Source organism: Neltuma alba, unplaced genomic scaffold (assembly GCF_004799145.2).
Source record: "Neltuma alba isolate B1F8T4 unplaced genomic scaffold, ASM479914v2 tig00012557_pilon, whole genome shotgun sequence".
NCBI lineage: Eukaryota > Viridiplantae > Streptophyta > Magnoliopsida > Fabales > Fabaceae > Neltuma > Neltuma alba.
Window position 1 is genome coordinate 121,452 of NW_021637014.1, and position 12,470 is coordinate 133,921.

Here is a 12,470-nt window from a genome sequence, read left to right on the forward strand (position 1 = left end):
AGATCTATGGGATTTAAAAATAAAATACTCCTCCGGTCCTAATTATAAGACCCAATTGACTTATTTGAGGAGATTAAGGAAGTAAGTTAAGTTGGTTATTTATAATAAATAAGTGTTGTCATTCCTAAAATATCCTTACTAATTAAGTATATTGGCTAAAACTATCATTATTAGAAGGATTATCTTGGAAAAAAATGCATAAATATAAGAGACAAAATGGATTGGGGTCTTATAATTAGGACCAAATAAAAAGTCAAATGGGGTCTTATAATAAGGATCAGAGGAGTACCTCTATAAAAAAATAAAATTAAAATACCATGAGAGAATCAAGTGTCGACCCTATAGAACCGACAAAGTTATGCTGAAGTTGGAGCCAACATCTGAACATGGCTTGATCCGAAGCCTGACAAGGTTCTTCTTCTCGCTGACCATCAAAGCGTAGTTTATTCTCAGCAAACTAACCTAAAGGTATCCTATGTTATATATACAATGGGAGAAATATGATGAAGTTCCTCATTGATTGAATTCCAACTAGCCTGCACTACCCAGTAACTGAACCGTTCTTTGATGCCAAGATGAGGAGTTTCATACCTTTTCAATCCGGGAAGGGATCTAAACCAAATAGGGCGAGCAAAAGGACATAGGATGAAAATATAGGTTAGAGACGTCATTTTTGATTTTACAATCGCCTGCCCTATGTTTACAAGATTTCATTATGAAGCATTAACTTATATACGCTAACAGAGCCTATTTCTAGTGAGAGACTAACATACAAAAGATAGAGTTCATTTCGTTTCATTTATCTTTACTCCCAGTATCTCTCTACTATACATTTTAACTATTATGTCAAATTTTAGACAGTTAAAAAAAATTAAAAAAAAACTAATTAATATAAGCATATCACCTAATTAATGAAACCACGTGTTAAGCACATTGCACATTTATTGAATATACAGGCAAAACCATTCTTGAGGTACCTATATATTCCTTCAATTTTTAATTTAGTAGCTGTGTCTTTTTTTCCTTATTAAATCTTTTGATTTTACACTTTTAACACCTTTAATCCCTATAATTTTGCTCTATCAGCATTATTAGATCACATACAAAAATTAATTATGCTAACTACGTAAAATTAAATGATTTAATGTGGAGGGAGCTACCAAATTAAAAATTCAAAAAAAAATTCAATAACGGTTTTCCCTTGAAAATACACAAAAATACAATTAAAATAATCAAATTGATACCAAAAAAAAAGGGAAAAAAAACTCATAACAACTATTGGACTTGTTGCTTTACCCAACACGTCATAAAACTTCCACGCTTTTGTTAAACCAACTTCATGAATTTTCATGTTTTGCACATGCTCAAGCCTCTATGAGCTGTAAGAGCATATACATATGTTTCTCAATATGCATGGTTAAGGTCCCATTTGCACCATCAACATTTATACTAACATTATGGGCTTTTAATGTAGTAAATTGAAAACTAAATATTCTTTCTAACCACTTGATTCTTCCACTCTTTATTGAGCTTCTAGTTGTTGGGCCTTTAATGCCATGTAGAAGATCTGAGGATTGATTGGATCCTTCTTGTTGGGCCACTCATGACGTGGCTAACCTGTGTAATGCCACCTTAACCACCAACTCAGATGTTGTCTCTTGGATGCCACATATAACGCCACTTGGGCTCACATCGTAACCTATCATCCATGCTCCACGTGCGGTAAGTGATAATTTGGGTTTTTTATTGTTACCCAAGAGCAAGTTTTGGACCGTCATTTGAGTTTTTCAACTCACCATTCTTGATGAGGATAAGCAATCTCTGGATTCTTGATGCATCACCAAACAATATAGCCAGAAAGGGATCAGGAAACTCAAGTAGACATGATTTCTAGCTTAAAAGTAGACATAATTTCTAGCTTAAAACTAAATCATCAGATGTGTTAAGAATCATCCCAGCATTGCAAGCTCACAATTGGAGGATCACATTCGCATTTGTAGTCTTCCAATTTTGTTAAGAAATATATTTCATCTAATACTTTATAGATCTCTCCAGATCGAGGGTGCGATTCATCAGCCACCAAAAATTCTACAAACCCATCCCCTGTCTCTACAAGACTACGGCCAGGAATCTTCTTGACACCCTTTTCTCTCATCAAACTTCGCGCCATCTTTACATCACTCCAGTTTCTTTCTTTCGCACAAATACTTGCCCATAAAACATATATTCCACTGTCTTTTGGATCTAAGCTTAAAACATTACCAGCAGACAATTTGGCCAGTTCAACATTGCCATGCATTTTGCAAGCATTTAGAATGGCACCCCAAGCAGCTTCACACGGTTCCATTGGCATATTTGTTATTAAGTTATAAGCTTCTTCGAGAAGCCCAGTTCGACCAAGCAAATCAATCATGCAGGCATAATGCTCTCTTTTGGGTCCTATTCCATAGTTTCCTTCCATGGATTCAAAGTATTCACGACCTGCAGAAACTAATCCCCCATGACTGCAAGCCGTTAGCAAACTCACAAATGTTATATCATCCGGCTTGAATCCCAAATATATCATTTGATCAAATAGGTTCAAAGCTTCCTTGGCACGACCATTGGTGGCATATGCTGCAATTATGGAATTCCATGAAACCAGGTCTCTCTTTGCCATTGCATTGAAAATTTCTGAAGCCGCATCTATGCATCCACATTTGGCATACATATCTATAAATGCATTTGCTAGAGTAACAGTAAGGTTTATTCTTCTACTATTGATGAAATATTTGTGTATCCATTGACCCAGATTCAAGAAACTCAATTGACCACAGGCAGAGAGCACACTCACTAAAGTGTGCTCAACTGGAATCATACCTGCTTCAATCATTTCATGGAACAACTTTACTGCTTTCATGGGTTTGTTATTCTGAGAATAACCTGCAATCAACGCATTCCAGGTGACCACATTTTTCTCAGGAGTTTGATCAAAGAATTTCCTTGCAGATTCCAAGTCACCACATTTAGCATACCCATTAACCATGCTAGTCCACGAGAAAACATCTCTACTTTCCATCTTGTCAAAGAGCTCTGTAGCCGCTGTCAAACAATTGCATTTCACATACATGTCCAACAAGGCATTGTCCAAACTTAGACTGCGATTATTATTCTTCTTTTCTAAGAATTCGTGGATGCTTTTCCCCATGCTAAGATAACCCTCCTGAGAGCATGCTGAAAGCAGAGCAATGAACGTTACCTCGTTGGGCTCGATACCACTCGACAACATTAATTTGAAAAGGTTCATAGCCTCTTCTGAATAGTTTTGGGCTGCATACCCATCAATCATTGAGGTCCAAGTAACCACATCCTTCAGAGAACTTTCGTCGAACAACTCGCGTGCAAGTTTCAAGCAGCCACGATCGGCATAAAAATGGATCAACCCATTCCGCACAAGCAATTCAGCCTCAAATCCCATTTTGCGAACCATGCAATGGACCGATTCTCCTTCAGCAACTGTCTCCAACCGCTCGCACGACTTGAGGGCGAAAACAAAGCTCCGGCAATCCATTTCAACGTGTTCTCCAACCATTCGACTAAAGAATGAAAATGCATAAGAAGGAACCTTCGCTTTACAGTAACCTCTGATCATAGTGTTCCACATGTATGTATTGGGTTTCTCAATCTGGTTGAAAAGCACATGGGCATATCGCATGTCTCCGCCATCCGCAAGAGCGCAGAATGCTAAGACGCGGCTCACCGGAAAAGTGTGGGTAATGAGGCCAGTGCGAGTCATGTGTGCTTGAATCTGCCTCAATTGGGACATGGTAGAACAAGACTCCATGATTACAAGAGTGGGATTTGTGATGATCACACTGGTCGTTGAGTTCCATTTGAACTGGTTGGCAGAAACCGACGACAATAGTCTCCGAGATTGGACGAACAAGCAAGAAAAAGAACAGAACGAGTTAAGGGCCAAAACAAGCAATTTCATGTGAATTGGATGCACACCACATTGAACAATCCGTCAGTGTCTGAGAAAGAATCCTTATTGGCATATTTACATAGCACGATAAACGCGTCGTCTGGGTGCGGATGCGAGGCCCTAGACTTCGTATGTGTCTTCCTCCTTATAAAGACGCTCTTTCGCCTGAAAACGTTAAATCCTTTTTTTTTTTTCCCTTGATACAACGAAAAAAAATTTAACAAAAAAAGGTTAACTCCTTAATCCTGTCACCTTCTTCATAAAATTTATTAATTTTTTAAAATTTTTTATTCATATCTAATAATAGGGAAAATGACAACAAAATACCACCTGAATTCCAAAAAGACAAATAAAGCACCTGAATAAGCAAAATGACATATAGGGGACTGGGTACCAATCTGGAATTCAGATTTTGGGCCAAAAGACCAAAATGCCCTGTCTGAAAGTGAGAGAAAGGAGAGAGGAAGGAGCTGATGAAATACGGGAAAGAGAGAGGAGGAAGACGCTGATGAAATTGGGAAGAAGAGAGGAAGGAGAGAGGAAGACGCTGATTTTCGATGGGTTCCCACAGTTTAAAATGTTATTGCCTAGCATTTCTCTAAAAAATTTTGGTTCTGTCTCTGTTCTTCGCATAAAACCATTTTCAGAGAATGTGAAGCTGTGGGAAAAATGAACCTGTGGGAAAGATGAAGCGAAAATCAGAAAACAATGGCAAGCAATTACGTAACGTAACTGTTGTCATATGCCTGCTGGTTTTTGGTAAATCCCACTACGTGAATGATAAATTTTACTATACATGTAGTTAATTATGAATTTTACAAAATACATATTGTGATTTACAACTTTTGTAGTGAAAGTGACTACTTTGTTAATGGGTTTTGCAACCTGTTTTCAGGAGATAAACAACTTGTTTGTAAAAACTAATAAAATTTCACGCTAAATTTGACAAAACGTATAGTGGGATTTACAACTTCTATAGTAAAAATGACCACTTATTCAATGGGTTTTGCAACTTGTTTTCAGGGGATGGGCAGCTTGTTTATAAAAACTAATAAAATTTCATACTAAATTTGACAAAACACATAGTGAATTACTTCTTCAATGGGTTTTGTAACATGTTTTCAAGGGATTGACAACTTGTTTCTAAAAACCAATAAAATTCTATATTGAATTTTACAAAACATAGAGTGATATTTACAACTTTTGTAGTGAAAATTATCACTTCTTAAATGAATTTTGCAACTTCTTTTTAGGGGATAAGCAACTTGTTTCTAAAAATAAATAAAATTTTACGCTGAATTTGACAAAACACATAGTGAGATTTACAACTTTCATAGTGAAAATAATCACTTCTTCAATGGGTTTTGCAACATGTTTTCAAGGGATTGGCAACTTGTTTATAAAAACCAATAAAATTCTATGCTGAATTTTACAAAACATGTAGTGAGATTTACAACTTTCTTAGTGAAAATGATCACTTCTTAAATGGGTTTTGCAACATCTTTTCAGGGGATGAGCAACTTGTTTCTAAAAACCAATAAAATTTCACACTGAATTTTACAAAACACAGTGAGATTTACAACTTTTATAGTGAAAATGACCACTTTTTAAATGGCTTTTGTAACCTATTTTCAGGGGATAGGTAACTTGTTTCTAAAAACCAATAAAATTTCACGTTGAATTTTACAAAACATATGTTGGGATTTACAACTTTTGTAATAAAAGTGACCGCTTTGTTAATAGGTTTTGCAACATATTTTCGGGGGATGAGTAACTTACTTTTCACCACCAATAAAATTTCACGCTGAATTTTACAAAACACATAATGGGATTTACAACTTTTATAGTGAAAGTGACCACTTCTTCAATGGCTTTTGTAACCTGTTTTCAGGGGATAGGTAACTTGTTTCTAAAAACCAATAAAATTTCACGTTGAATTTTACAAAACATATGCTGAGATTTACAACTTTTATGATAAAAGTGACCGCTTTGTTAATAGATTTTGCAACATATTTTCAGGGGATGAGTAACTTACTTTTCACCACCAATAAAATTACACGCTGAATTTTACAAAACACATAATGGGATTTACAACTTTTATAGTGAAAGTAACCACTTCTTCAATGGGTTTTGTAAACCTGTTTTCACCGGAAGAGCAACTTGTAAGTATAAATAAATCATTCAGTGAACGTGCACCTGAAGTACATCACAATAAACATTGAACTATTAACTTTCATAATTAACTACATGTATATTAAAATTTACCATTCACGTAATGAGATTTACCAAAAACCAGCAAACATATGACAGCAATTACATTATGTAATTGCTTGCGACTATTTTCTGATTTCTGCTTCATCATTCACCAAATACTGAATATGAACCCTCAAATGCAATAATCCTGTTCCTATTTCACCATGAAACAGCCACAAAAATGAATAATCCAAATCCCGCCATCAACTTCTACTCACTCATGAATAATTCAAATACTTCAGCGACCTCTTCAATGACGACAATTTTAGGGGGTACAAGTTATTTCAGACAGGGCAATGTATTTCAGCAATGGCAATCTACTCCTACGACGACGGCAACGTGATTTCGAAAAATCCTTTTTGGTGACTGCAGGAACTTGGATTTAGTTTCGTAGAAGGAAATCAGTTTCTCCTTTCTCTATCGCATGAATACACTGCTCAATGTTCAGAGACAATCAGGGCAATTCGGTCTTTTGGCCGAAAATCTATATTCCAAATTGGTATCCAGTGCCCTATTTGTCATTTTGCTTATTCAGGTCCCTTATTTGTCTTTTTGAAATTCAGGTGGTATTTTGTTGTCATTTTCCCCTAATAATATAACTTATAAGTATAATAAAAAAAAATTTCTTAGATAAGTAAAATTATAGTTTTTTTTTATTTAATCTTACTGTGTAACGTCCAAATTTTTTTATTTTATTTTAGGATTTAAGTAACATTTGAATGAGATTAATTAATGGCAATTAGAATATAACATGTAATTATTTGAGTAAGGAAAAAAAATCTCATTATTTTCTAATTGTAAATAGATCTCATGTATGCTTGAAACGTTTCTGAGATGATTGAATACAACATCGATTGCTAACAACAATATTGTTAATCTTTAGCGCGCCATAGTTAACATAGATATCGTTTGACACTCACAAGCATTATTCGTGGACAGGTACCAGTGCTTGTTTTGTGGTTCAGTTCATTGTTTTGACTAACTCCTTTTGTAGTATAAGGCACACTAAACAGAGTGATATGGAGAGAATCAAATCTCTTCAAATCCAGGTAGGCTTAACCTGAACCCTACAAAATAAAAGGAAAAAAAGTTCTTTTTTTTTTAACTAGGAATATTATTCTTCTATTGGAAATAATTCTATTTAAAGCACTATTGAACACTCAATGTAAGCACCTCTATCAGTAGAAATTCGAATCTTGATTCACCACACTATGAGAGACTAATCCTTTTTGTTAGATCAAATTCCTATCATAAAAGAAAAGGTCCATGGTCTAATCAGAGCACACACAAACCCTTTTAAATAATTTATTAGTGGAGCTAGGCCGGAGGCCCAACCCTAATGCGCTTGGGCTCACAAGTCTCATTTCTTGGAAAGTACCTCACTGGTCTTATTTATACGTCATGTTTAACAACCAATGAAAATTGGGTCCAATAGAAAGGACTAATCCCTAACAATGTGGCGAATAAGGGTTGGAATCTTGCTAAAAGAAGTGTTCATAGTTAGTACCTGACAATGCCTCAAACATAATTGTATCTAACAGGAGAATACCCGTGCTTAAAAAAAAAAAGTCACTTTTAACATATTTTATACAGACCCAAGAAAAATTTTAAACTTCGTTAACTTTTATTTAAAATTTAACAACTTTTCAACTTTATTCCTATTCAATATGTATTATGTCTCATAAAAACAAAGTTAACGTAATAATAAATGAAGGATAAAATTATACATTCATATAAAATATTTTTCTCTTTATCATATAAATAGGATAAAAAAACTTTTTTCTTTCTCTGCCGTATAAATGAGATCAAAGAAGTCTAGAGCCCAACCTTTCTTATCAAGGATTATTGGGAGGCCCGAAAGCTTTTTAAGTATTTTTCTTAATATTTTTTCACTTACAATTACAAAGTTCAAATTGTAACATCCAAAACCATATTTCTCATATATAAATGCAAATAAATTGTAGAAATATCTAAGGTTAACTAGTACTTCATCTAAGGATAGATTTAAAAAAAAACAACACAATACTAATTATTTAAATTATAATTATTTTTTATCATCCAAAATGTTTTAGAGGTTTTGAGGACTTAGATTGAGTAGGAGCATCTATGGTACATTAATTACCAAAAAGAATGAATTGTATCCTAATACAATATGATTAATTATTAAATAGTTTCAATAGTAACATTTTCTAATTATTAATTGACTAAAATATTCTAATACAAATTTTCTCCTTCCTTAACCTTAGCTTTGGCATTCCTCCATATAAAATTTGAAGTTAATAAAAGATCAGAGATTATAGTAACCTAACAAAATGTAACTAAATCTGCTTACCAAAAAAAAGTAATTAAATCTTCTGTTAACTTCTTAAATATAATAATTCTTTTGGAACAAAAGTAAAAATTCTAAAATCGGTATTTCGGATCTGGCTTCTCTCCACTGCACTTATCCTCTGCCGCCTGCACACAGCGCCGTTTTGAGCATAATGAGAAGAGACCTAGAATGAGGAGAAAATGCTTGTTCATTCACATTTATGGGACCTACCCACCTCCAAGACACTTTTTGAAAAAATCGATTAAACAAACGAATACATTAGAAAGGAAAATATTCATGTGTATTATAAATATTACGATATGTGAATATCCCTAAATTTTCTCATGATCTTTCATATTCTATACTCTATAACCTTTTTATTGAATAGTTTTTAAAAGTTTTTATTCCATAATTAATATTGTTATTTATTTTCTGCGACGTTTAGTTAAGTTTGGGAACTTATAAATAGAAGGTTATGTAATGCCCTTTTGGATCATCTAAGTGAATAAGAATACACTCTTCTTTCTCTTAATTTCTCTCTTATCTTACTCATCTCTTTCATTCTAAATCTTGCTTATATTTCTTATTTTCATAACATACTATCAGCATGATTTTGCTCTAAAAATTTGAGGTATAAACCCGTTATAAATTAATATATTCTGATAGTAGATGATAATACTTTCTATTAACTTTCTCTTACTCAATTATCCTTTTTATCCTCTTATAACGTGCAATTTTAATTTTCCATATATTTGTTATATATTATGTTGTTCTTTTATGTTACTTATGTTACTTATTAATTTATTCCTTCAGTACATTTTAATTTTGTTATTTCCACATTGTGATATGTGTTATTTATTTTATTTATATTTCAATACTTCTTGTTCTATTGTTTGTTTACATATATCTATCGGGTTTATATTATGTTGTTTTATATCTATCATAGTATTATGTATATAACTATATAGTGTTGTTTATATTTAGATTTATTTGTTATTTATATTTGATTATGAATTTAAATTTATTTAATTTATTTTATTACAGTATTATTTTAATTTTATTTTATTGAACGGCTAGAAGTCATAGTTCTCTTAATTTTATGATTAGATAATCAGAAGTCATATCACTTTTGTAATGATAAAAGAACATTATAGGTTCCTAAAAATGACATGATAAGAAAAATCTATAGCACTTTAATGATCTAATAGTGATGAAGATCAAAGCCCTGAAGGCTAATGGTTCAAGCATCAAATTGCATAAAAGAGCTTTATTTGAAAGATTTTTTCTACGGTTCTGAAGACTAATGTTTGGAGCAATTGATTATGTGCTGTTGAAAGCAAAAAACATGTCTATAGAAGTGAGAAAGAACATCTTTGGTCTTGGTTATTAAACCGTAATTGAGGAGATAGTAATACTTCTATATTCAAAAGCAATTAGAAACAAATGTCATAATATGACCAAAAGTCATATGGACAAATATGTGTACCAATCTATTGAAAGTAAATATTAAAATTGGTTATAAATCCAAAAGATCAAGAAATATTATGAAAAGTATTAAACGTAATTATGATGCCCAAAGCAATGTCTTGTGAAAAGATATGATCAATATGGTTAAAGTTAAAAAAAAAAATAACCATAAGCCCATAAGGCTATATGATATTACTTTAAATTTCTTGTGGTTGATTGGTGGAAGCATATTATTATAAGTATTTGATATTGAGATATATTGATAAATATTCCAAAAGTGGTATGAGACAAAATATACCAAAAAGTAGTTGTTGGTCATTTTGAAATATTAATTTACTGTACCAATTTATTTGCATATTTATGAATATGAATTGTGAATATAACTTATTTTCATATTAATAAAATAGCCTAAAAGATGGTCATATTATGGTATTGATATTTTATTGTTCTATTTGTGTGTAAATTAAAGAAATGATATATTTTTCACATCTTTTCATTTAGAAACTGTTCGTATGATCTTAGTTTGAATGATTTATTGTAATTTATTGTCAACAAATTTTATTATAAACATTTGAAGCTGTTTTGAGTTTAACTAAATAAGAAATTAGTTGAGAAAGAAAAGCTAAACATTCATATAACATATAAGTATTTTTTCAAATGGCATATTTTGAGTGTTGTAAATTAAATAAATGATATATATATTAATGTTGAGAAATTTTGAACAATATGTTGAATTTTATACTTTATTATTAAAAAGTTTATTTTAAATGATTTTCTACATTTTTGTGTTCCTTTTAGCTATATGAATTTGCTTATGAGAATAAATTAAGCACATGTAAGTGATAATTATAGTTTTAAGAAAATTTTATGAATGTTGGATTTATTCAAATATCATTTAAGTTTTGAACATTTTGAAATACTATAAAAAAAATTAGATATTTATATTCCTCTATTTTAATGTTAAGAGGTACATTAATCCTTCATTTTTGAAATGATGAATCATTGGTCTTATATATTGAAATTAAATTAGTCTTATTGTGATATTTGAAAGAAAAATAAAAATCACATATTTATGTCATATTTGAATTGAGAGAATGATCAAATTTTATGAGAAAATTCATTATAAATAGATGGTTTTGATTTTGATTGGTTAGACAAAATCATTTTTACGGGGTATGTAAGCTCTATATATATTACAAGTTAAATCTAAGATACTCATAACTAGTCATTATTATGTATTACACAATTATTAAAATGAAGTTGTCTTCATATTCTTTTCAAATTACGTAGTTTCTAAAGAACTATATATAACAATGCTAATATAGTTTATGAAGCACTAATACAAATTTTTTTTATGGGTGAACTAAAAATTGATAGTGAAAAATATGACTCATAAATCTGCATCATAGCTTCCATTCTCCAAAAGGTCTAAAAGTCATATCTTAATTGAAAATACATGAATAAAAAAAATATTTGTATGATTCACACTTAAGGGGATATTATTAAAATATAAGTGTTAGTTAATATTGGATAGAGTTTTACTTTCATACTTTCTAAAAGCCAAATTGATCTTTTAAATGGATGTCATAAATCAATCATATGTTATGGAAGTAGAAAAGTTTAGTGTTGCTTAAGAAACATGTTATGGTAAACCAGAAGTTTATTAACCTAATTAGATTTATTATTGGCATGACTTATTAGATCAATGTAACAAATTATTGATGTATTGATATCCATTGAAGAACAAGAACAGTCTTCATGAATTAGACAACACATTATATGATTCAAAAATTCACATACTTCTTGTTTTCAAAGAAAATATATTATGTTGATATCATTAGTTATGACTTGGAATAGATCATTACATTTCTGAAAATATATCAAACCTAGATGTACGGGCCCATTCAAATAGCATGTAAAGCATAAGAGTATTCAATATATTTGATAGATGTATCTATCAGATGGTTATATGTATTACTATTATTATTAGTTTGCAAAACTATTTGAGTAAATCATTATGTTGAGTACATGATTTTTAGAAAATTTCTATTGGAAACACTTGTGAGTTTATATGTGTTTTTTATGGTTATCATATGTTTATTAGAAAATAGTTGAGAACCTTACATAGCAAAATGATCTAGCAAAACCATCTATTAAAGCCTCCACGAGTAGCAATATCAATATTTTTTAGAACAAGATTTTAATTTTAGTGTTGGCATATTTGGTTTGATATTTTATATCACTTATACATACCAAGCAAACAAAAATCTCCCAATAAATTGGCTTTTAGTCAAAAGCTAGACATTTTCATCTTGGAAGTTTAAATGTGCAATACTTATTCTTATTAGCCCAGCACAATACACATATATAGATATTTAAAAAAAATTGGGATAAATGTTGGGTAAGAGTCTTTTTCTTGTCTCTAAATGAAATAAAAGGATGTTTCTAAATGAAACGAAAAGATTTACAAGATTT

General features: G+C 31.3%; 1 protein-coding gene across 1 annotated transcript; it reads right to left on the minus strand.

Moving 5' to 3' along the window:
• Positions 1-1,914: 1,914 nt before the first annotated feature.
• LOC114728575 (pentatricopeptide repeat-containing protein At2g22410, mitochondrial-like) lies at positions 1,915-4,057 on the minus strand. The gene has a single exon (XM_028915483.1). It carries the CDS (start codon positions 3,971-3,973, stop codon positions 1,943-1,945), a length of 2,031 nt encoding a protein of 676 aa, XP_028771316.1. The 5' UTR covers positions 3,974-4,057; the 3' UTR covers positions 1,915-1,942.
• Positions 4,058-12,470: the final 8,413 nt, after the last annotated feature.

What these genes read in the sequence shown, in the direction of transcription:
- LOC114728575 (XM_028915483.1), bottom strand. Translation starts at nt 3,973, where the DNA reads ATGAAATTGCTTGTTTTGGCCCTTAACTCGTTCTGTTCTTTTTCTTGC.